Source organism: Coregonus clupeaformis, unplaced genomic scaffold (assembly GCF_020615455.1).
Source record: "Coregonus clupeaformis isolate EN_2021a unplaced genomic scaffold, ASM2061545v1 scaf0020, whole genome shotgun sequence".
NCBI lineage: Eukaryota > Metazoa > Chordata > Actinopteri > Salmoniformes > Salmonidae > Coregonus > Coregonus clupeaformis.
Window position 1 is genome coordinate 1,114,124 of NW_025533475.1, and position 24,824 is coordinate 1,138,947.

Consider the following 24,824-nt stretch of genomic DNA (forward strand, 5'->3'; position numbering starts at 1 on the left):
ATTTCTTGAAAGATATGAATGCACAATGCAATGTTTTGAACATTGGACAGCCTGTGTTACAAGTGATGACCGTTTTGAGTTTTGTGTCTAGAGTTTTGAAAAATGACGTCAAGGTTCTGAAATTAGTGCCAAAGTGATTGTAAAAAACTGTAATGTAATTGTCAATAAAAGCCTTTGACACTTATGGAATGCTTGTAATTATACTTCAGTATACCATAGTAACATCTGACAAAAATATCTAAAAACAATGAAGCAGCAAACTTTGTGAAGACCAATACTTGTGTCATTCTCTAAACTTTTGACCACGACTGTACACTTAAAATGTCAAGCTTTCAGAGCCAGAGATTCAGATAGTCAGGATGTCCAAATCCCCTGCAGAACATGAACACAACCTCTACACCTGCAGAGTAATGGTGTCTAACTAAACAAGACTCCACCACAACACAACCAGCTAACACATGAAGCTAGCTCAGAGATCACACAGTGAAGTGTGTGTGTGTGTGTGTGTGTGTGTGTGTGTGTGTGTGTGTACTAGGGGAGGAATGTAAAATCACAGTAGTGGATCCGGGGGGTATTAATAATAAAGCCTACATTGTCAGCTGGCCTGGCACACAACCCCAGGGTGTTGAATATTCATCTTTACTTGTTGTGTTTATGCAGACCCCCATCATCACACTGCACTCTAACAGGGACTGTCCCCAAAACACGCTGAAACCACCAGCCCAAACACACAGCAACAATCATACACAGATACATGTCATCCAAAATACATGCAGTGCTCTCCCTTAGCTTGTGCCTCTTTGGATGTTTTCAATTGATTTTGTTTTGAGTTTGAGATTTGCATTTCATTTGAAACAGACGTACCATGATCCCTCGATGCCAACAGCAAAAATACCCCACCAACCCACACACAGTAAACACACATCCCCAATGAAGTTGTTACACACTACACATCACGGAGACACCACTCAACGGTTCTCTAGTAGCCTTCGGGACCATGCAGAACGTTTCCCTTCCCTGCCCCTTTCATGGGTTAGAATTTAAACGTGAAGGCAACGTTTCCCCTACCACTACAGAGACAGGGTGGGCCCCCTGCCTAGTTCTACAGACCAACTGGTGTCAACTGAACACTGTGATGTAGCTTAAGTACTGGGTAGGGTACGTACCAGTTTGTTCTCCTGCATGTAGATTATCTGCAGCTTGGGACATCCCTTGGCCAGAGACACCATCCCCTCATCAGTTATACTGTAGCACTGGCCCAGGTGGATATCCTTCAGCTCTGAACAGTGCTCTCCCAACTAGTGACACGAGAAAGGTAGGGGAGGAGGGAGAGAAAAAGAGGGAGAGTAACACTTGTTATAAATGCATTGAGTGGAGAGCGAGAGAGAGGAAAGAAGGGAGAGAGAGAGAGCGCGAGAGAGCGAGAGAGAGGAAAGAAGGGAGAGAGAGAGAGAGAGAGAGAGAGAGAGAGAGAGAGAGAGAGAGAGAGAGAGAGAGAGAGAGAGAGAGAGAGAGAGACAGAACCTTTTTGAGTGCTTCGTCCGTCAGTTTGTCCTGGTTGCCCACATGGACCTTGGCCAGCAGAGGTCAGTGTGAGGCCAGGGTGCTGAGAGACAGATCACTCAGCTGTTTACAGCGGTTGGCTGTGTACCTCTGGAGGCCATGGCAGTGGGTTGCCAGGGAACACACACCGTGGTCCTGCACGCCACGATAGTCTGAGATGTTCAACTCCGTCACATTCTGCCTCCAAGACGCTACCTTCACCAGGAGGTCATCATTTACCTGAGAGAGAGAGAGAGAGAGAGAGAGAGAGAGAGAGAGAGAGAGAGAGAGAGAGAGAGAGAGAGAGTGAGTGAGAAAGACAGAGATTAGGGCTCAAGGTAAGGTTTGATGAGAAAGTGGTCCTTATAGTCAAATAATACACTTTTTATAAAATACATTAACATTACAAAATAACAAAATAGGTTTAAAAACATTCTCTTGAAAATGAAATGTTCCTTAAAAAAATTCTCAAAATGTTCTACTCACTCGTTGTAGGCCACTGAGATCGATTTCCTTCCAGAACTGGAAGTCTAAGCAGAGGTCCCGCCGGTACTTACAGACCACCCAGGCACACAGACAGCGTTCCTTCACCAACAGGTGGGAGAACACCTGAGAGGAACAGAACACACAATAACAGTTACAGGTTGTGCATCCACCCACATCCAACCGATTTCAATTGTGTTTTTGGACTAAAAGGATTTTGAAAGCATCCAATCAGGCCTCCAAAAAGAAACTGTACCCTAATAGTGACCTCCTACCAGAATGGAGGAGGAGAGGCGGTTGATGCTGGATGTGTCAATCAGGTCGCAGCCCCTCCCCTGGCAGTCGTTGCGGTAATACGGACAGAAGGTTGAGGAGTCAGAACTCTGGGGCAGCGAATCGCCATGGAGAGCCATCCCACAGCAGCCCTCGGTAGTCGAGGAGGAGGATGAGGAGGAAGAGGAGGAGGGGAGGGGACAGAAGAGGAGGTGGCAGTGGCCAGTCCCAGTGTTAGAGGAGGCATCCCCACCTCCTCCTCCATTCTCCAGCCCTCCCTCAGGGATGGGGAAGGCACATCGCGGCTGCTTACAGGGGGTGCACCTCTGCACCGCCGCACACTTCCTCTTACACACCTAGGAGAGAAAGAAGGATCAGACACAGACCACCGAGAACCACATGAAGAGGGATTAGACGGATGACATCAGAAGAGACACCAGGACATATTATGGTACAGGAGCAAACTGTTCAGACAGTGTCAGTCCCTCTCTAATCAGGGACTGATTTAAAAATGTGACATCAAGTGAATGGACTCTCTGGCCAATCAATGACATAATTCAACAATTAACTAATTTACCAGCACTAGAAATAAAACATTTTTAGTTTCTCACCATCTCAGCGTAGTCACTGGCACCACTAGGCACAGAAACGGCCACAGCTACAGCTACGGGCACTGGAACCCCTGCGCTCCGGAACAGCGCTGGTGGTGGGATCAACTTAGCTGGCACGGCCGACAGTAGACTCCTCCCCTGGTCCTCCCAGATAGCTAGTTCCGGTGGAGACAGCAGGAACTTGGCATAGTCCTCAGGGGAAGTGAGAGCAGCGTATCGCCCGGCGAGCTTTCAGGAGGCTGCCGCTCCAATTCCAACACTTCTGATTCCTCCGCTTACAGTATCACTGGTGTTACTATGACAATGTCCTCCTTTTCCGCTGCCACCGTTGATCCCGGTCTCTAACTGGTCGTCGTCGTGGCCCCCACTGTTGCTGTGGACGATGAAGCAGAGCGTGCACGGCCCTTGCAGGAAGCAGTTCCTCTTCTTCTTCTTCTTCTTCTTCTTGTAGTGCAGCTTGCATGTCCTCTTCTTCAGGCGGTAACATTTTTCGAGAGAAGATGGCCCATATAGATGAGACTTTGGGTAGGGAAAGTGAGAAGGACATAAATTAACAGAATTTAACATGACACTTTATATTAAACTGTACAGATGATATACAGGTAAAAGTCAGTAAATTAGAATATTTTGAAAAACTTGATTTATTTCAGTAATTGCATTCAAAAGGTGTAACTTGTACATTATATTTATTCATTGCACACAGACTGATGCATTCAAATGTTTATTTCATTTAATTTTGATGATTTGAAGTGGCAACAAATGAAAATCCAAAATTCGTGTGTCACAAAATTAAAGGGAATATTACTTAAGGCTAATACAAAAAGGGATTTTTAGAAATGTTGGCCAACTGAAAAGTATGAAAATGAAAAATATGAGCATGTACAATACTCAATACTTGGTTGGAGCTCTTTTGCCTCAATTACTGCATTAATGCGGCGTGGCATGGAGTCGATGAGTTTCTGGCACTGCTCAGGTGTTATGAGAGCCCAGGTTGCTCTGATAGTGGCCTTCAACTCTTCTGCGTTGTTGGGTCTGGCATTCTGCATCTTCCTTTTCACAATACCCCACAGATTTTCTATGGGGCTAAGGTCAGGGGAGTTGGCTGGCCAATTTAGAACAGAAATACCATGGTCCGTAAACCAGGCACGGGTAGATTTTGCGCTGTGTGCAGGCGCCAAGTCCTGTTGGAACCTGAAATCTCCATCTCTCCATAGAGCAGGTCAGCAGCAGAAGCATGCAAGTGCTCTAAAACTTGCTGGCAGACGGCTGCGTTGACCCTGGATCTCAGGAAACAGAGTGGACCGACACCAGCAGATGACATGGCACCCCAAACCATCACTGATGGTGGAAACTTTACACTAGACTTCCAGGCAACGTGGATCCTGTGCCTCTCCTGTCTTCCTCCAGACTCTGGGACCTCGATTTCCAAAGGAAATGCAAAATTTACATTTCGCCAGAAAAACATGACTTTAGACCACTCAGCAGCAGTCCAGCTCTTTTTTTCCTTAGCCCAGGTGAGACGCTCGCGCTGTTTCTTGGTCAACAGTGGCTTGACCACGAGGTATGCGGCAGTTGAAACCCATGTCTTTCAAGCGTCTCTTGGTGGTGGATCTTGAAGCCCTGACTCCAGCAGCTGTCCACTCCTTGTGAATCTCCCCCACATTTTTGAATGGGTTTTCACAATCTTGACTAGGGCGCGGTGATCCCTATCGCTTGTACACTTTTTTCTGACCACAGTTTTTCCTTCCCTTTGCCTCTCTATTAATGTGTTTGGACACAGAGCTCTGAGAACAGCCAGCCTCTTCTGCAATAACCTTTTGTGTCTTTCCCTCCTTGTGCAATGTGTCGATGGTTGCCTTTTGGACAGCTGTCAAATCTGGAAGTCTCTCCCCATGTTTGTGTAGGCTTCAGAACTGGACTGAGAGACCATTTAAAGCCCTTTGCAGGTGTTTTGAGTTAATCCAGCTGATTAGTTTGTGGCACCAGGTGTCTTCAAAAATGTAACCCTTACACAATATTCTAATTTTAGCACACGGAATTTCGGATTTTCATTTGTTGCCACTTCAAATCATCAAAATTAAATGAAATAAACATTTGAATGCATCAGTCTGTGTGCAATGAATAAATATAATGTACAAGTTACACCTTTTGAATGCAATTACTGAAATAAATCAAGTTTTTCAAAATATTCTAATTTACTGACTTTTACCTGTATATGTCTTGTGTGGAAGAGATCTAAAACAGCTAAAAAGTTATCTAAAAGAAACCATTATTCTAATTAAAATTGAACATATTACCACAAATGTTGTTACTAGTGTAGGCTAATTAGTCTGCAGTGCCACACAGGTATAAAAAACGTTAGAAAAAGTGTTACCAAAGACTGTTACGAAGGTTGCTAAACCAAAATGATTGCCTTTCAAATGTAAGTAAGAAATCAACAGCATCAAGGCACAAGAGCAGACCGAGCTGTCACTCTGGTTACAACAAGTCAAGTTCCAATACATTCCACTGTAGGGCGGCAGGTAGCTTAGTGGTTAAGAGCGTTGTGCCGCTACTCGAAAGGTCGCTGGTTCTAATCCCCGAACCGACTAGGTGAGAAATCTGTCGATGTGCCCTTGAGCAACCCTAATTGCTCTGGATAAGAGCGTCTGCTAAACCACTGACCTGCATAGAGATCCCATTCACTTCAAGCCAACAGTAACCAGGTTTACATCCAACCATATAATGCGGATTAATTACCTGACGCATGAAAAAAGTAGGCACTGAGGCGATGATGGCTCCGAAAGCCTTTTGGAATGGGTCTGTGTGAATATTGAAGTCACCAACATTTTTTATATTATCTGCCATGACTATGAGGTCCGACAGGAATTCAGGGAACTCAGTGAGGAACGCCGTTTACAGCCCAGGAAGCATGTAAACAGTAGCTATAAAAAGTGATTGAGTAGGCTGCATAGATTTCATGACAAGAACCTCAAAAGATGAAAACACTGTATTTATTATTTCTCATAAATTGAAATTTGTTGTCATAAATGTTAGCAACACCTCCGCCTTTGCGGGATGCTCGGGAGATATGGTCACTAGTGTAACCAGGAGGAGAGGCCTCATTTAACACAGTAAATTCATCAGGCTTAAGCCACGTTTCTGTCAGTCCAATCACATCAAGTTTATGATCAGTGATTAGTTCATTGACTATGACTGCCTTCGAAGTGAGGGATCTAACATTACCTAGTCCTCCTAACCCTAACCCACTTCGAGAGCTGCTGGTGTCACCCAGACTAGCCCAAATGAGAATCTCCCCTAGACTTTGCACCCATGGTCATAGGATAAAACCACCATCACAGCTGTTTTCTCTCTCCTCCTATATGCCAGAAATTACACACACACCCACACACACACAGGTAGGCCTATCCCTGTAGCCTTTCAGGTTGCCCAAATTGGTCCATATGCCTGCTTTGTTAAAAGTGGGCTACAGAATGTGTGTGGTGAAAGTCTAGCCTATGGGCAAATAAGAGACCTTTGTGGCAAGACTGCACACGAAAATGGGCGTGAATGCTGTTCAGTAGCCTACTCCTGACCTGAAGCCAGCTAACGCTTCAACGGTAAGTCCCAAAATAGCATTAGCAGGGCGGCCTTGGAAATATTTAGCTACCATGAACTGCTGCGATGGCGACAGATCCACCCATAACGCAACAAATAACGAAGAATCATCGAGAGATCAAGAGACCACCCGTAAATGTTCGTCTTGAGGATGTGGAGGACTGTTTGATTTATGACCGAAATGGCGTCTCAACTCCCTTCAAAGAGTTATACCAAGACAGGAAATCAGTCGTTATTTTTGTACGGGTAGGAAATATTAGGCTACTTTACGGTTTATTCACTTTAAACTTTACGAAACATTTAGACTAACCTACATAGCCTACATTCAGAAGTGTTTATGGCGTTGGGTCTAGGTTTTCAAATTATAAACCTTATCTATTGATCTAATAATTGAAAAAGCAACTTCGTGCTTCTGACAGCGCTGCGCAGGCAGCAAAGTAGCCTAGCTAGCCTACTGTTCGGCGTAGTCAGACTAGACAGATTTGGGGGACACGACATGCACAGGTGTTCACTGTTCAAAGAGGGGGAGACTATTATTAAAATGAATAACAGCAGACAAGCTTCAAATTCATAAACAAACTCTGTATTTCGACAGAATTTCTTGTGCCACACCTGCAAAGAATATGTGGATGATTTGAGCAGAATACCAGGGGAAGTTCTGAAGGTGAGTGATGAAGTGTTGTTTTTTCTTAATCTAGAGTGTTTTTCCTTTGACGTTTTCAATTTCTAATAGGGAAACGTTTCCAACTGCTACTTTTTTCAGTCTGTAACTGTCTTTATTGAAAACCATTTGCAGCATTAGATCAAGTATAATTTTAATCTAGTCACTTTAATTCATGTTTACATACTGTTTACCCACTATTCCGGACTCTGACATTGCACGTTCTGATATTTCTTAATTTCTTTCTTTTTACTTTTTGGATTATGTGCGTATTGTTTTTGTATTGCTAGGTATTAGGCCTATTACTGCACTGTTGGAGCTAGAAACACAAGCATTTCGCTGCACCTGCGTTAACATCTGCACATCTGTGAATGTAACCAATAAACTTTTATTTGATTTTAGTGACAAATGTGACAAAGCTACAATATAGGCTATAACTTGTTGTCTAACTTGATGAATGTTTTCATATATTCAATGTAGGAAGCTGGTCTCAGACTGGTTGTTATCGGACAATCATCTCATCATCATATTGAGGTAGGCATATTCAATGTATCATTCTGCAATTATGTCAATGTCAATAATACTTGTAAGCTTGTTATTTGTTGTTTGATGTGTTGTTGTGCAGTGTCCTGATGTGTGTTTTCTCTGTGTGATGTAGTCATTCTGCTCACTGACTGGCTACCCACATGACATGTACGTCGACCCAGAGAGATGCATATACAAAAAACTGGGGATGAGGAGAGGAGAGATGTCTGTGGAATCAGGTAAGACATTCATTAAGGCTTTTGTTGTATACCTGAAATAGCAATAGCCTACTCTACATAAAAGCTGTAATGAAATTAAACATAAAAAACTGTCTGTCTAGCCCACCCTAGCCCTCATGTGAAGTCAGGTATGCTCGTGGGCCATATGAAGAGCATGTGGAGGGCCATGACCAGCCCTATATTTGACTTCCAGGGAGATCCTCGACAGCAGGGTGGAGCCATCATCATTGGCCCAGGTAACTGCATTGTGCTATTGCAGTGTTGTTGATAGTATTAGCTATAGCTTACAAATAGCCTACCTTAGTGCATGTGATTCACATCTTGGGATATTCCATAGGGTTTATGCACAGTGGTATATCACTTTTCATTCTTCAAGTGGTCTAAAATTTTGTTGGGTCAGTATCCAAAATGGCATCTGTTGTGAAGATACTGCTCTGTCTATTAGTGTGTAAATCTGTCATTCTGCACAGGCTCTGAGGTCCATTTTGCCCATTTGGATATGAACCGGCTGGACCACATGCCCATCAACTGGTTGCTACAGCTGGCCGGAGTACAACACACCCTGGACCTCAGTGATAAGCCAAAGATCATTGTCGTGTAGCCCACTTGCTTTGTTTTTGTGTCGTGATGAAAAACATTTAATCTAAAAAAAAGTACATTTTTTGTTTTCAATACAAAAAACAGTCAGCCACCCAGGCTTGACACCATGTTGGAGATGCATGCTTAATTGTCTGTTTATAATCATGTACATAAATAATACTTACTTTTTCACTGCTGCATCTTAGTCATAATTGTCATAATTCAACAGTTGACCAATAGGCTTAGGCTACACATCACCCCATCAGACATCAAGTCCTCTACACATTCATTCTACATCATTCTCTAAAACCCCATTAAATAACCTTCTCAAAAAAATATTGTTATTACAGTGTAATAACGTATCAGCCTATTTTATTTAGGCTATGCCAACCGTTATGTCTTATTTCTTTACAGTAGCCCAACTTCAAAGTGTAGCACTAGTGAGGGTCAGGCAACCTCTTACGTCACAGAAGTGGGATTCAGAAACTGGCCCCGTTCACAGACGTCACCAGAGGAAAAACGGAGGGAGAACGAACAACTGCTTTGGATGACACCGTAGCTAAAGAGCAAAAGAGAGGATCAAATAAAGCACCGAAAACTAGGACAACCGCACTGCAGACACGAGATCTTATTGCGCGATTTGGAGATGCTCGCAGTGCATGCATAAAAGCGAGAATGAAGCGCAAAAGCGAAAAGAGGCGACCCGAGTCAAGGAAAAAGCGTTGTGCAGCTCAGAGAGAGGAGGTGGAGCCAAAGTCAGATATTTATTTTAGTATAATATCAGGTAAGAGACTGCGGAATGGATCCCGTCATAGGCTACTTACTCTGCTTAGAGCCAGCTTGGTGCATAGACAGTAGGCTACCTGGCCTTGCGGTGTCTGAATACAGATAATATGATGTGTCTGACTATTAGACCTACAAGTGATTTTCCTGCAGCTGTTTTGAACTAAAATGGCGACACCATCGGTTTCTAATCGCTAATGCATTGAAGTACAGTATTGAGTACATATCATCGTTGGGACACCACGTTTTCAGCTTTTTGATTGCATGTCAGACATGACAGCCTAAATGAAAAACAACCTATTTGGGTTAGAGTTTCTATGATGCAGGCTATATTTGACTGATCCTCTTGTGATTGTATTCGTAGTCTACGTTTGGATGCATTTTTATGCGGCTGCGTAAATGCAGTCACCAATGTTGCAGTCAGATCACATTTACCCCAATTTATGCATTTTCGTCTAGGCCTATTTCTATATTGACCATGAGCAGCAGAGAATGCAGAATCCTTTATGACCCCGAAAATTAGGATAGGCGACAATAAATCTGAATCAAAAGGCTGATAATTTGGCTGTTTTTATATGCCGAGCACCACTAAAGGAAGTTCTCTCACTTGTTATTTTTCATTGAGAATTGGCGAGGTTTTTGCACACAGAAACAATAAGTCTACTGTAGGCTGTTTGTCAGGCTACCTCCTGCATGATAGGCTACAGTCCTGTAGAACCAACCAAACATGATCGTTTTGTCATAACTTGGTAATAAAAAAATTGCAATCAATTCAACACGTATCGCTTGATCTAACCCATCCCTCACTTGAGGACTACGATGGAAGTGTTCGGTCAAAGTTGGAGATATATTTCTATTGGCCAAGCGAAGCTAATCTCCTAGCAACGGCTTGGGCAGCGTTCCAATTAGAATCTCAAGTGAACTTTAAAAAACCTCAAGCTAGAACGTAGAATGATTGGCCTGCCAACCCTGCAACTGTGTAGCGTTTACCGTGTCCTTGAACCAATAACGTTACATTGTTGCAGTGGGTGGCGCTTATGAGTTTCCTTCAGAAGTCGTTTTGAGCAGAGTACGTAGCACCTCTCCTATGCAGGCATTTATTTTTCGTCGCTAAGCAAGTTGACGTTTTATTTGTCATATCAGTATATTTTACCAGATTTCGCTAACTGAGACACATTTATATCCATTGCCAAGCAAAGCTTTTTGCTAGGAAATTTTTTAGAAAAATATTTGTTGCACTTTCTGTGGTTTTTGAGTGGTAGTCTATACCACATTTTGCAGTTCGCTTCTGTGGAGCGTTTTAATTTCACGGGATATAGAAAATAGATGTTGTTTAACCTACTGAGTGTGTATGTTATTGTGCTGGACTGTGGCTATGACAGACGTTTAAGTTATTATTTATGCGCGTCTATATTAAAGTAAAGGGAATACAGCAAACAATTGCCGTTAAACTTGACTTGGTAACTCATTGTTGGCTCAAGTCGCTATCAGAATGACCGAGGACAATGTCACAAGTAAAAGTATTGAAATCATCAAAGGTAAGTGCTTTTCTGAAAGCAAACAAACCCTACAGCAGATTGTTAAAATAAGTCAGTCGAGGCATTTCCGGGGGAAATTCAAATTCAAACTGACACGTGCGATGTGTAGGGTATGTACCATTTGTTTTGTCCACACATTGTCACAATTAACAATCATTCATGTGTAGCTGCGTTGTATGTTTGTTTGACTGTCCATAATCAAATCGAACCCATGATAAAACTCAAACAGCATATAATACAAACTAGTTTTCACTGAAGCCCCCCTCCAACACACAGTGTGCCAAACAAAGCTTTTAAACCCCCTTTCTTCTGTTGTATTTTTTCTCTCTCCTCCAGATCAACTGTATTTCGCCATACTGCAGCAGAAGATAAAAAGCACAGCTGACAGACATTTCTTCTGCATAGACGAAGAGCTGTCATATGAAAAGTGGGTACTTTGTATTACAGGATGTTCGTAGACCATATTCAAAAGACTATATTTGCAGTTCACTAGTTAATTGTTTAAGCCGTTGCAGATGCATTATGTATAGCAGGTGTGGTGTGTGTATGAATGTTCATTGGCTAAGAGTAAAGTTCACATAGTGCAACATATAGGCTCTGAAATATGGCTATTGTCACAAGAAATGTCTTCATCCGGGGCTTATTTAGGATAGTTGATTAATTGACTTAAATCTATTGGACAATTAAAAGACAGGTTTGACATTACAGAACACTCACATATGAATATATCATGTAAACTCAGCAAAGAAAGAAACGTCCTCTCACTGTCAACTGCGTTTGTTTTCAGCAAACTTAACATGTGTAAATATTTGTATGAACATAACAAGAGTCAACAACTGAGACATAAACTGAACAAGTTCCACAGATGTGACTAACAGAAATGGAATAGTATGTCCCTGAACAAAGGGGAGGTCAAAATCAAAAGTAACAGGCAGTATCTGGTGTGGCCACCAGCTGCATTTAGTACTGCAGTGCATCGCCTCCTCATGGACTGCACCAGATTAGCCAGTTCTTGCTGTGAGATGTTACCCCACTCTTCCACCAAGGCACCTGCAAATTCCCAGACAATTCTGGGGGGAATGGCCCTAGCCCTCACCCTCCGATCCAACATGTCCCAGACTTGCTCAATGGGATTGAGATCCGGGCTCTTCGCTGGCCATGGCAGAACACTGACATTCTTGTCTTGCAGGAAATCACGCACAGAACGAGCAGTATGGCTGGTGGCATTGTCATGCTGGAGGGTCATGTCAGGATGAGCCTGCAGGAAGGGTACCAGATGAGGGAGGAGGATGTCTTCCCTGTAACGCACAGCGTTGAGATTGCCTGCAATGACAACAAGCTCAGTCCGATGATGCTGTGACACACCACCCCAGACCATGACGGACCCTCCACCTCCAAATCGATCCCGCTCCAGAGTACAGGCCTCGGTGTAACGTTCATTCCTTCGACGATAAACGCGAATCTGACCATCACCCCTGGTGAGACAAAACCGCGGCTCGTCAGTGAAGAGCACTTTTTGCCAGTCCTGTCTGGTCCAGCGACGGTGGGTTTGTGCCCATAGGCGACGTTGTTGCCGGTGATGTCTGGTGAGGACCAGCCTTACAACAGGCCTACAAGCCCTCAGTCCAGCCTCTCTCAGCCTATTGCGGAAAGTCTGAGCACTGATGGAGGGATTGTGCGTTCCTGGTGTAACTCGGGCAGTTGTTGTTGCCATCCTGTACCACAGGTGTGATGTTCGGATGTACCGATCCTGCGCAGGTGTTGTTACACGTGGTCTGCCACTGCGAGGATGATCAGCTGTCCGTCCTGTCTCCCTGTAGCGCTGTCTTAGGCGTCTCACAGTACGGACATTGCAATTTATTGCCCTGGCCACATCTGCAGTTCTCGTGTCTTCTTGCAGCATGCCTAAGGCACGTTCACGCAGATTAGCAGGGACCATGGGCATCTTTCTTTTGGTGTTTTTCAGAGTCAGTAGAAAGGCCTCTTTAGTGTCCTAAGTTTTCATAACTGACCTTAATTGCCTACCGTCTATAAGCTGTTAGTATCTTAACGACCGTTCCACAGGTGCATGTTCATTAATTGTTTATGGTTCATTGAACAAGCAGTAAAGATCTGTGAAGTTATTTGGATTTTTACGAATTATCTTTGAAAGACAGGGTCCTGAAAAAGGGACGTTTCTTTTTTTGCTGAGTTTAGATAAGGTATTCCTGTCACAGAGACTAGGTAATAATGCAAAAAAACATTTTCTATCTGTAACGTCCTCAACGTTTCACCTTTCTGAATAGTCTCTAATGAAACTTGGCTTTACCTAAACGAAACCTGCCTGTGTCTTGTGCTCTCTTTCTTCCAGCTTCTATGCAGACTTTGGCCCGCTCAACCTGGCCATGTTTTATCGCTTTTGTTGCAAGCTCACTAAAAAGCTCAAGGTAAAGAAACTCAAACCTCAAAACACACACACTGACAGTCCATAGTCAACCGTTCTCTCAGCCTAACCAAATAGAAGTTATGTCACACTAGTCAAAGAAGGGGTAATGTTTGTATATTCTTGAAGATAATTTTGGCAGGGTTTTAGAACAGGGAGTGCTTTGTAGAGCACTGAGTTCAGAGATGTCCAGTCCTGGACAACTTAATGACATTATTGCTTATTATAGCGGGCCTAGGCCTGTTTGTGTAAGACGACAAGCTTATGGAAAAGTTAACAAAACAAATAGCCTTTCCTCAGCTTATTACTCTTCTGTATAAACAACACTACTTTCTACATTGATAGTCTGTAGTCAGGGATCAGGATTCTTTTGTGTAGTGATGTGCAAAATGATAAGCCTGGCTAACGGTGTTATTTTGTTGTTTCCCCACATCTGGAGCAGTCATTCACTCTAGCAAAGAAGAAGATAGTATTTTATACTTGTGGCGATAATAAGAAACAAGCCAATGCTGCCTATCTTATTGGTTCATATGCAGTAAGTATTTCTCACTCAGCAGAGAAGTCATACCCATTGATAGCCCTGACTCATGACGGATTGTATGTTACGTGCACTAAAAGTGCTTGTGAATCTTCATTAAAATGTCGCTATCCATTAGTAGTTTCTCCATAATACTGGCCTGTGTTTGTTTCAAGGTGATGCATCTGCAGAAGACGCCAGAGGAAGCCTACAGTCTACTGGTGTCCAGGAACTCTACCTACCTGCCCTTCAGGTAAACACACACACACTGACGGAGAACTTCACAGAGCGAGGAACTTCTCAAGCGCACATGTTAGAAAGTAGTGTCTGACAGTTGATCAAGCTTTTATTACGCTGTCTGGAGCTGTCATTTCATATGGATTTATTCCTTATAAATGTGGTGTGAATGCTTTAAGAAGATGAAGTTGATTTGGATTGTTTCTGGTTTGTTTTAAACAGAGATGCCTCTTTTGGAACCTGCGTGTACAATCTGAACATTCTAGACTGCCTGCGTGCCATATACAAGGTATAGTGCTTCAGTCATTCTGATGCTAGACTAACAAGTTAATTTGTAGCTGCACATTTATGAAATGTAATAAATATTGCATAATTTTATTTGGAGCATGGAAATTTAACTTTCTCTTCAGGCTCTGCAGTTTGGCTGGCTCGATTTCTCCCAGTTTGATGTGGAGGAATACGAACATTACGAGGTAAGTTTTCATTATCATACTTCAGAATGCAACTTGAGTAAACATCAGTAAGTGATTCATAATTCTGTCCATATCTCTTGTTTACAGAGAGCAGAAAATGGAGATTTCAACTGGATAATTCCTGGGAAGTTCCTAGCGTTCAGTGGTCCTCATCCAAAAAGCAGAATAGAGAATGGTAGGTGAAAGCCTCCAGATTAGCTTTCTGCAATCTGAGCCATAAGGACATGCTGCCAAATTGGGATATTTTCCCTACTGAGAATGACTGGGGAGTGAACTCCCTTACACTATGTAGAAGCCTATACTTGCAAAGTGGATATCGAGGAACATGCAACATTTCAGTCACAGACCGTAATCAAATACTGTGTGTACACTTCTCCTACACCTATGTACAAATATGTTACTTCAGGAGTACAGATTTTGTATATATATTTTTTCAATTGCAGCTTTCTACAAACACCTTGTTCTCTCTCCAGGTTACCCTCTCCATGCCCCCGAGGCCTACTTTCCTTATTTCAGGAAACACAACATCACAGCCATCGTCCGTCTCAACAAGAAGATGTACGACGCCAAGCGCTTCACAGACATGGGCTTCGAGCACCACGACCTCTTCTTCGTGGACGGTAGCACGCCAAATGACTCCATTGTCAGGAAGTTCCTCAACATCTGTGAGAACGCAGACGGAGCTATCGCTGTTCACTGCAAAGGTACAAGACCTCATTATATTATCCTTTTATACCACAAACTGGATCTGGAGTTGAGTGGAGGGCTGGAGGCCATATTTCAAACCATCTTTTGTAGGCCGCAATCCCAAATGAATGGGAAAGATTTGCACCAAAAGTCTGATCAATTACTATGTATTTAACCAATGCTGACGTTTTTCAGCGGGTCTGGGTCGAACAGGCACTCTGATAGGCTGCTACATGATGAAGCACTACCGCCTGACTGCGTCCGAGGCCATTGCCTGGATGAGGATCTGCCGGCCCGGATCCGTCATCGGACCACAACAAAACTTTGTGGAAGAGTATGTGTCTCATTTATCTAGATTCAATCCATTGTTGTGAAGGATATTACTGTATAGATCAGTGGTCACCATCTCTAGTCCTGGGGAGCCACAACCGGACTTTTGTTCCAACCCAGCACTAACGCACCCGATTCAACTCAAGCGTTTCAGTTCTGGGAGCTCTTGGATTGAGTTGAGTATCAATTGTTGATCAGTAACCATTATGTTTGTAGGGAGATGTACAACTTGATTGCTGTTTTTCTCATGATGCTGCAGTAAGCAGAGCAGCCTGTGGTCGGAGGGAGATGTTTTCCGGGAGAAGATGAACAAGCAGGAGAACGGCAAGCTGGCTGTCACCAGGATCCTGTCAGGGGTTGATGACATCACTATCAACGGCAGCAACAAAAACAGGACGTCCGAAAAGGAAGAGACAGAACTGGTGAGAATTTTGGAAATCCTTTCTGGTTTCTTTGATATGCAGAAATTGAATATACCTTCATGTGAAGAAAGAAGGGATGGAATGGTAAGGAAATGTATTTCTCTTTCTTTCTTTTTACCATATATTCTCTCACAGTTTTTCTCCCTATTCCATCTCCCTCAGTATAGTGACGATGAGGAGAGAAATGGCATCACGCAGGGTGATAAACTGCGAGCCCTGAAGAGCAAGAGGCAGGCGAGAACATCCACAGGCTCCCTATCGTAAGTCTCCTATCTGCCTACAACTCCCATCATGCATCACACTGACTTGTTTCAGGATACTGAAATAAGTGCAACCCCCCTTCTCCTACATTCTCATGCATTTGATTGAGCGATCAAATTAATTAAATGGTTTTATATAGTGCTCAAAGCCCTTAACATTGTAATTGGGGGGGGTAGGAGCAGGCTGTGTAGTCATCTTATCGAAGTCATTTGTTGTTCAGAGGAAGTTGAGGTTTCATCCGGATTATGATTTGAGATCCTTTGATATTGTTGTAGGGTTTCCTTTTTTCAGGTCATTTCATGCCCCAACATGCATTCTTGGGTGACAAGGATTTGATTTTAGCCTCATTATTTATAATTGTCCCATTATACACATCTACTATGGGTTGAATGGAGTTTAGCTTAGTTTTACAGCTTGAATTACCTTAATATAACAGTCAGATTGTTGTTCTGTTTGTGCCATTTATTTGGTCTAGTAATCATGGCTTATTTTCCACTGGCTGCCTCAGAACCATACCATATAGCTGCCACTCAGGATCCTAACACTAATTGATTGTTGATTATACTGGCTACATAGAATGACTGAAAGTAGTATCTTATAAGCCCACATGGGCTAGGTATACTTTACTATTTTAATGGGTGCCAGATTTACTATTTTAATGGGTGATAGATTTACTATTTTAATGGGTGCTAGATTTACTATTTTAATGGGTGCTAGATTTACTATTTTAATGGGTGCTAGATTTACTATTTTAATGGGTGCTAGATTTACTATTTTAAAGGATTCCATGTTGGCACATCCACTGAGAATCCAAATGAGAATGTTATTGTTGTGAAACATTTGGTGCCAACATGGACAGTTTACAGACAACTGTGTACACCTATGGCTGTGGGTTTTGTTATCCTGTGGCAGGCAGGCGGTAGTACATTGCTGGAGCCTCTTAGGCATCGTGTGGCCAGAGTGCTGTCTGGAGTGTCTGCATTTTAAAATGTAGCAGAGAGACAGAGCGGAAGAGAGGGGAAAAAAACACAGAGAAAAAAACAGACACAGAGAGAGGAAGTGAGGTTTTGTATAATGGAGGTAAGTGCATGTCACTTCCTGTCTGACTAGCTTCCTCTTCCTGTATAAATTGTGCCATGCAAATGGATGTGTGGCTTTTGGGTGACCGCGGTACGTTAAGGTATGCAGTGGATGGCTGGATAATGTGATGAATGATTTTGGTCACCTGTTCTGGCACGTGCTGCTTTGATCTGCACAGGCTAGCAAGGCTGAGAATCTCCTGTAGAGGGGGTTCAGAGGACTACTTGTACTATTGACGTGAGACAGAATGTGGTTTCTCCATCATGGATACAGCAGTATGCTCTGAGATTTGCTGTGAATCGCAGTCCAAACCTTAAGCTCCTGTTAAACTCAATCATAATCTAGCTTCCATTTTAGTTTTTCCTCTGTGAAAGGGACTGAAATGCACAATGCAACATTGACTGTGGGCACCGCACGTGTGATCTTTTTTTTTTTTTTTTACCAATGCACGCCTAAAAGCATGATTTAACCTTTGACATGCATGGCCTCTGTATTGTTTGTGTGTAATATGTTCTATGTTTTGGGCCGTGTTGAATATAAAATGCTGCAAATGTATATTTTTCCATTGTGTTTGTGACTGGGTCAGTGCCTGTCTGCTGTTCGAGCCTTCTTCCTGCCTAGAAGTCTTCTACTGAACCAAACCCACATTTATCTTGGAACAATCCCTCGGACTCTTGTGGTAGTTAAGGTCCAAGCACCATAGGCCACTTCTGTCCCTTGTACTCTTGTCTTTTGTAAGTCCCCGAGTGGCGCAGTGGTCTAAGGCACTGCATCGCAGTGCTAGCTGTGCCACTAGAGATCCTGGTTCGAATCCAGGCTCTGTCGTAGCCGGCCGCGACTGGGAGACCCATGGGGCGGCGCACAATTGGCCCAGCGTCGTCCAGGGTAGGGGAGGGAATGGCCGGCAGGGATGTAGCTCAGTTGGTAGAGCATGGCGTTTGCAACGCCAGGGTTGTGGGTTCGATTCCCACGGGGGGGCCAGTATGAAAAAATATATATAATAATGTATGCACTAACTGTAAGTCGCTCTGGATAAGAGCGTCTGCTAAATGACTAAAATGTAAATGTTAAAATGTCTTTGGAATTATATTGCTCTTATTGCCAGTGAGTCCCCATTTCTGTCCATAATTGACCACTATCTGCCACAGGCACCATTACAGACTTATGAGAGTAGCCTACACATGATTGTGACATGCCCTTGGTGTTCTCTGTGGGACAACATTTGGCTCCTGGACACAGAGAGGGGAATGTGTTTCTTTTTATTTTTTCATTTTTTATATATATTTCTTTAGGTGAATTTTGTATTTACACATACACATTGTGTGAAGCTTTTCTTCAGGTGACTAGGCCTATATATGAAGGTGCCATTTGGTTTTACACCGTGTCTTTGATTGCATTCTCCATTGAAGTCAGTCTTACAGGAAACTGGAAGCAAGCTTTCATGTTTCCCTACTGATTCCCCATTTTAAACCACTCTTAGGCCTATACCTCAGCAAACACAGAAGATAGTAGACTCTGAAAGGTGCTATTATCACTGCATGGGGGTCAAAGTCCTAGCCCACCATTTGGGAAACACTTTTAGCATGCTGTGGAAAACAGGTTGTCTAAAATCAATGCCAGAATTTAAAGGTGAGACTTGAGTAGTTAGTGAAAACCTAGCATGTACCCTTTCTGCTGTGGTGTAACATGAAAAGGCTTTACTTGTTAGCCTGGTTCTGCTTGTGAATATGTAGCCTGGGTGCCTAACAATTTCAGCATGTAATAATACCACTATCCTACTTTGTCAAGCAAGACCACAACCAGCTGGCTTTAGTAGAAAGGGTCTGGCACCCAGGCTACAGGTTAGTGGATGTGTAAGATTCATGATGGGGCTTTGCTGTTGGCTAAGCCTGATCCAGTGGGGGAGGGGGGGAACAAGTGAGATTCTCTCCTCTCTGGACGTCTCTCTGTCTATCCTTCCTTTTTGTCATGTTTTTGTTTCTGTTCTGTTTGTTGGATGTTTTCCCCTCCTTTTAGATGGTTGGTAGCCATGCTGCTCTCGTCCCTGTGTAGCCTTGCCCTGTGGTAGATGGTTGGTAGCCATGCTGCTCTCGTCCCTGTGTAGCCTTGCCCTGTGGTAGATGGTTGGTAGCCATGCTGCTCTCGTCCCTGTGTAGCCTTGCCCTGTGGTAGATGGTTGGTAGCCATGCTGCTCTCGTCCCTGTGTAGCCTTGCCCTGTGGTAGATGGTTGGTAGCCATGCTGCTCTCGTCCCTGTGTAGCCTTGCCCTGTGGTAGATGGTTGGTAGCCATGCTGCTCTCGTCCCTGTGTAGCCTTGCCCTGTGGTAGATGGTTGGTAGCCATGCTGCTCTCGTCCCTGTGTAGCCTTGCCCTGTGGTGGATGGTTGGTAGCCATGCTGCTCTCGTCCCTGTGTAGCCTTGCCCTGTGGTAGATGGTTGGTAGCCATGCTGCTCTCGTCCCTGTGTAGCCTTGCCCTGTGGTAGATGGTTGGTAGCCATGCTGCTCTCGTCCCTGTGTAGCCTTGCCCTGTGGTAGATGGTTGGTAGCCATGCTGCTCTCGTCCCTGTGTAGCCTTGCCCTGTGGTGGATGGTTGGTAGCCATGCTGCTCTCGTCCCTGTGTAGCCTTGCCCTGTGGTAGATGGTTGGTAGCCATGCTGCTCTCGTCCCTGTGTAGCCTTGCCCTGTGGTGGATGGTTGGTAGCCATGCTGCTCTCGTCCCTGTGTAGCCTTGCCCTGTGGTGGATGGTTGGTAGCCATGCTGCTCTCGTCCCTGTGTAGCCTTGCCCTGTGGTAGATGGTTGGTAGCCATGCTGCTCTCGTCCCTGTGTAGCCTTGCCCTGTGGTGGATGGTTGGTAGCCATGCTGCTCTCGTCCCTGTGTAGCCTTGCCCTGTGGTGGATTGTGTATGGCTTCCCTTCTTCCATCCTGCATTTCTGTATAGACGGGTTAGGATTTCACTGAGCTCTCCTGCCAGTCTGTCCCCCAAACCCTTCCCCCTTCCGGAGTCTAACTGAGAATGCTGTAAGTGTGTCCCCTCACCTTATTAACCCCCTCCTCAACACCAGTTTATGTGCCTGGCCCCGTCTCCCGCTCCCCATCCTCACCTGTCTTTACACTTCTAAACCTCCTTCAATGTTCTGCTACACGTTTTGTCACCCCCTGGCTGCAAAATAAGTTTATATCTTTGAAAATGGGAGGGCAGGAATCCCGTTTCGATGGTTTGTTATTTACAACGCTGTGTCCTCCTTGGCTGACAATGATCGTCCTGAGTTTAACTTTAAGTACGGCAAGTAATAACCATAGCCTTTACATTTCACTCCTTGAATCTCTGTTTTGGAGTAATGGCACCCTTCGCTGCAAAGCCAATGCAAATCCCTCCCACCCAACACTGAAGGTTGCACTTCAATTAATTTATCAAAGGAGATATTTATCAATTTCATAATTAAGTGCCCTAAGACATCAGCCAGCTTATATTTTACCTCTGGCAGGCCTCCAGAATCTGAGCAAACAGTGCTTTTATTGCCTCACATTCCACTCACTTTGCGTCAAACTCAGTGTCACATTTAAAGTTGGGGATAACTAATTAGAACCTCTAAGAGCCATAGGTTAATGAATGATGGTTCCATTGCATTACGAGAATGATTCATTGTGTAATGAAATCTACATGGATCAACGATCTTAGAATTCTGGATTATTCTGCAGCTGCTGCCTGTTTGCTCTCTCTGTCTCTCTCTCCCTCTCCCTCTCTCTATCTCCTCCTGTCTTTGTCCCTCGCTTGCTGTTGGTGTTGAAATATGGTGTGTGTGTGTGTGTTTGTTTACAGACAAGAAGAGAACAAGATTCACACCAGGTCCTCGTCGCAGTCTTTAAGGTACTTAAACGCATCCTGAACGTGTCTCACACACACACACACACACCTGTTGAGCATCAGCATTAAAGTGTGAGTTGTGTGTCTGCTCCAGGATTCTCCTGCAGTCTAGTGGGCCCGATGCCTCAGACAATAGGAAGAGAACCAGAACCTCGCTGCCTGCCAACAGTGTGGGGGGCAGGTTAGTGGCAGTGTCTCCAATGAGCCGTCCTAGAGAATTCAAACTACTGCTTTCATTGACAGCAGTGCATGATCTATGTGAAAGTCAAAATTGGGTGTGTGTAACTTAAGTTAGGATTTGGCTCGGGCACTGCTGATATAGGGTGCTCTATTTCTCATATTTATTAGCTGTATATTCATATTAAATGGCTTGCGTTGCAACTACACTTATCAAGTTTGTTTACTCAGTCATACAGAAAAGAGTTGACACAAGTGTGTGAAGTAAACTGGACAGAACCTGCCATAGCCATTCATGGTTCCATGTTGACTCCATTAACCCGTTCCCTCCTCTCCGCCAGCTCCCTGTGCCACTCCAGACTAGCCAGGTCTCTAGGCAGCATGCATGTAGTGGCCAGCGACAGAGAAACAGTGTGCTGTGAGTCCAGTGGCTGCCATAGAGACACAGCTGCCAACGCAGGCAGCCCAGTCAGCACAGGCAATCTGTCCAACCTAAACATGCTGCAGGCCCCTCAGAAGGCAAGCCCACCTAGCCTCTCTTCAACCCCGTTCTCTGGGCTCAACCTCACTCTCTCCTACTCTGTTGGTCCTCCACACACCAAGGTCTACTTAACTGAGCCTTTGCATTTCACATGACCTTCCAAACACTTTCAAGCTCCCTTCAACACACCGCCTCAAACAATTGAACACTCTCTCCAGTGCTTCACACTCCCTATGGCTCCATGCATGTTCTATTGGAATGGATGATTCAAGAGTGTGACTGGCTATAGCTTCTCTGGACTTTACTGCTCACACTGTCTCCTTGTTTTCAGACACCGGCAACCTGTTATTGGCTGTTTGTGATTCTGCTGACATAAATCATTGTTCTACGAGGGGAATCACATTTCCCTTTGCTTCCCCCTCTTTTCTTCTTTTTAATGTCCCTCTTAACAGACACACGTCCAGAGGACGGAAAACTCGATGTTCTTTACAATCAATGCGCTTTACGAGACTATGGTATCTATTTCCCTTTTCTATCGTCGTCTTACTGCTCTGTTCTATGCTGTTGTTAGTGAGGGAGATGTCTCTAGTCAGCCTCTTCTCCTTTTATGAAGATTTTAATGGACAGACTACATGCATAGTAAAATCTGGCAAATTGTGTAATTTCTAACCACTTGAGTCTAATGAATAGAAGCCAATGTAGTGTTTTTGAGGTGTATGAGCTGTATGTCCTATTTCTCTCTCTGCCTGGGTGTAATTGTGTACTTTTTGTCCCTTCAGTCACTCCATACCCAAAGCTAGAGCTCCTCAACTGCGCTGAGCCTGGGGTTCTGGCATTCTAAAGGAGTACAGTCTACCTACAGCTCCTGCAAATTGAGATTTTTGTTTTCATTTCTTAAGCGGGACTGGGTTTATTTTACTTGAACCAGTCAATTGTTGATTTAAGGGATGAGGAAATGTGATGTCTGATTGTGAATGGGAAGAAAAAGTATCAGATATGATTAAGATGTAAACCATGTTCGGTTAGTTTGGAATTAATTTGCCAACCCTCTTTATCACAAGGCAGTAATTTTTTTATATATTTCACTGTTTATATCATGAAAGGCCCGGTGTAGCTCAGTTGGTAGAGCATGGCGCTTGCAACGCCAGGGTTGTGGGTTCGTTTCCCACGGGGGGCCAGTATGAAAATGTATGCACTCACTAACTGTAAATCGCTCTGGATAAGAGCGTCTGCTAAAATGACTAAAATGTTTTTTTTTTCCATAAAAAAAAAACAGTGTGTGTCCTGGCCCTAAGTAGTGGGAATAGTGCCATTTCAAATGTAACTGCCAAAATAAAGGAAACACGTAAGTAATTGAGGGCTATTGTAAGCAGAGGGGTAGCTAGCTTCAGTTAGCTTCACATTCCCGCTCAGGCTTCATACTACGACGGTGGATATTGCTCGTCTGCCTGCCGCTAACTCCATCGGGCTTGTAATTGGGCATACATGTCGCACGTGCCTAGTCGAACATCGATCCATGGGCAAGTCAATGCCACATTTTAATATTTTCCGAAATCAACATGAAAGAAAAGTTCTTGAAAATTCAGCATGCTATAATTAAGCAATAAGGCCCGAGGAGGTGTGGGTATATGGCCAATATGTTGCGTCGTGCCTAAGAACAGCCCTAAGCCATGCAGTAGCGGTGCGTGGGTAAAATCACTGAGGAAGCCAAGCCAGTAAAAAAAAAAGCCATATTACAATCTATGTTGTGATAATTGCGTTGTTTGCTCTATAACCCATTCATTCATATGTCACCGTGATCTACAATAAGGCCGTGACAACAAAAAGACAACAGTCACACAGTGTAGCGGAATAAATTCAACTACACATTTTTGTTTAATCACAAAACCGGAGAGCAACATCTGTCTGGTAAAGTCCACAAAGCAAATATTGCATGTAACAAACAGTTATATCACGTGCAGCATGGTCAAGCAAGTTAATGTTTGACAGTTTACTAAACAACTACTGATTTTAAAACCACAGAGTTACCGCAATCAGCACAAAGACAACAGGAGCACTGCCTTCGCTATTCCAGCACCATTCAACTTAAACATCATCAAATCAACATGGCTATATATATATGCTTAGTTTAATATGCTGAAAACAAACCTAAAGATACCAAAAACTATTTTGTCCAATCAATGCTGCTAAATATCATGTGGCCGTCCATGGTACTGATTTCTGTCTCTGCTACCCTACTCGTCGACTAGCTGAAAGCAAATACCATCCTCTCTTTCATGTTGGCAAAACGGTTAATGGCTCTGTCATACAGTACACTTTTAGTTTTTGTTGTCATAGGCTAGCAAGCATTTTAGCTATGTAGCCTAACTTCCTCGCATGGGCAACAATGAAGCAGCTAAGTTAGCTAGCTAGTTGACGTGAGCCTACTAGGCTACATATTGAACTTCAATCGTCTCAGGCCAGTGGCACAACATTATTTTTAGTTAGATCCGAATCGCCGTCATAATCATTGGCCTGGACAAAGAATTAAGTCAAAACCACAAGTCCAAATCCCCATCTCCATCCATGGCTTAGAAAAGGGACGATTTAGCAAGCTAGGTACTGCAGGACATCAACACAAGCAGACCAGAAACAGACATGTTTTTCTGAAAATGACATTTTGCTTGGGATTTTATTTGATTGGTGTGAAGCCAAATCCAAACTGGCCTCCCTTGGGGGGGTGTTTTGCTGCACCAGGACAACCCACGGTCGAGCTCAGCTCAACGCTGATTGGCTAATCCTTTTATTTAAAAAATGTATCAAGGGAGGCCAAATGCTTGCTGGCATCAATCAATCAAATGCTACGGCGGCAACATGTTATACTCTTTTGGTCCAGAAAGCATCAGATACATGGGCTACACATACTGAGACAGAGGGGTGCTGTTTCCCTCGCTCTGATGATTTCTCTGGTGAGATTCAGCCACTTGCAAATTGATGGAAAAGTATGAAAACACAGGGACGAAAGATACATTATTTTATAATACAGTGGGGAAAAAA

At 43.7% G+C, this 24,824-nt stretch overlaps 2 protein-coding genes and 1 pseudogene across 10 annotated transcripts; 2 read left to right on the forward strand and 1 right to left on the reverse strand.

Moving 5' to 3' along the window:
- LOC121583087 overlaps positions 1–3,418 on the reverse strand; it is a 532,109-nt pseudogene extending 528,691 nt beyond the window's left edge.
- Positions 3,419–6,514: 3,096 nt separating this feature from the next.
- prxl2c (peroxiredoxin like 2C) lies at positions 6,515–8,708 on the forward strand. Of its 3 annotated transcripts, none has more exons than XM_041897273.2 (6): positions 6,515–6,752; positions 7,102–7,170; positions 7,648–7,701; positions 7,826–7,931; positions 8,033–8,167; positions 8,402–8,708. In XM_041897273.2, the coding sequence occupies exons 1-6, from the start codon at positions 6,573–6,575 to the stop codon at positions 8,530–8,532; spliced, it is 675 nt and encodes a 224-aa protein (XP_041753207.1). In that variant the 5' UTR covers positions 6,515–6,572; the 3' UTR covers positions 8,533–8,708. The 3 variants fall into 3 exon arrangements, with proteins under 3 accessions (XP_041753207.1, XP_041753208.1, XP_041753209.1); XM_041897274.2 differs by having other exon boundaries at positions 6,515–6,746; XM_041897275.2 differs by having other exon boundaries at positions 6,515–6,644.
- A 308-nt stretch (positions 8,709–9,016) lies between these two features.
- On the forward strand, positions 9,017–22,970 carry LOC121581887 (dual specificity protein phosphatase CDC14A). Of its 7 annotated transcripts, XM_041897276.2 has the most exons (17): positions 9,017–9,294; positions 11,168–11,258; positions 13,182–13,257; positions 13,696–13,788; positions 13,947–14,023; positions 14,230–14,296; positions 14,418–14,480; positions 14,568–14,655; positions 14,954–15,184; positions 15,363–15,501; positions 15,757–15,919; positions 16,082–16,179; positions 21,086–21,133; positions 21,225–21,311; positions 21,649–21,826; positions 22,241–22,303; positions 22,568–22,970. In XM_041897276.2, exons 1-17 carry the CDS (start codon positions 9,186–9,188, stop codon positions 22,586–22,588), a joined length of 1,692 nt encoding a protein of 563 aa, XP_041753210.1. In that variant the 5' UTR covers positions 9,017–9,185; the 3' UTR covers positions 22,589–22,970. The 7 variants fall into 7 exon arrangements, 4 of the variants coding, with proteins under 4 accessions (XP_041753210.1, XP_041753211.1, XP_041753212.1 ...); XR_006003284.2 differs by having other exon boundaries at positions 21,649–22,303; positions 22,568–22,603; XM_041897277.2 differs by lacking the exon at positions 22,241–22,303.
- Positions 22,971–24,824: the final 1,854 nt, after the last annotated feature.

Bases quoted from the DNA above. Each gene is read 5' to 3' on its own strand.
- LOC121581887 (XM_041897276.2), top strand. From the start codon at position 9,186: ATGAAGCGCAAAAGCGAAAAGAGGCGACCCGAGTCAAGGAAAAAGCGT. The intron at 15,502-15,756 runs GTATGTGTCTCA...ATGATGCTGCAG, and splicing joins CAACAAAACTTTGTGGAAGA to TAAGCAGAGCAGCCTGTGGT. The intron at 16,180-21,085 runs GTAAGTCTCCTA...GTTTGTTTACAG, and splicing joins ACATCCACAGGCTCCCTATC to ACAAGAAGAGAACAAGATTC.
- prxl2c (XM_041897273.2), top strand. From the start codon at position 6,573: ATGGCGACAGATCCACCCATAACGCAACAAATAACGAAGAATCATCGA. The intron at 7,171-7,647 runs GTGAGTGATGAA...TATTCAATGTAG, and splicing joins TACCAGGGGAAGTTCTGAAG to GAAGCTGGTCTCAGACTGGT. The intron at 7,702-7,825 runs GTAGGCATATTC...TGTGTGATGTAG, and splicing joins CATCTCATCATCATATTGAG to TCATTCTGCTCACTGACTGG.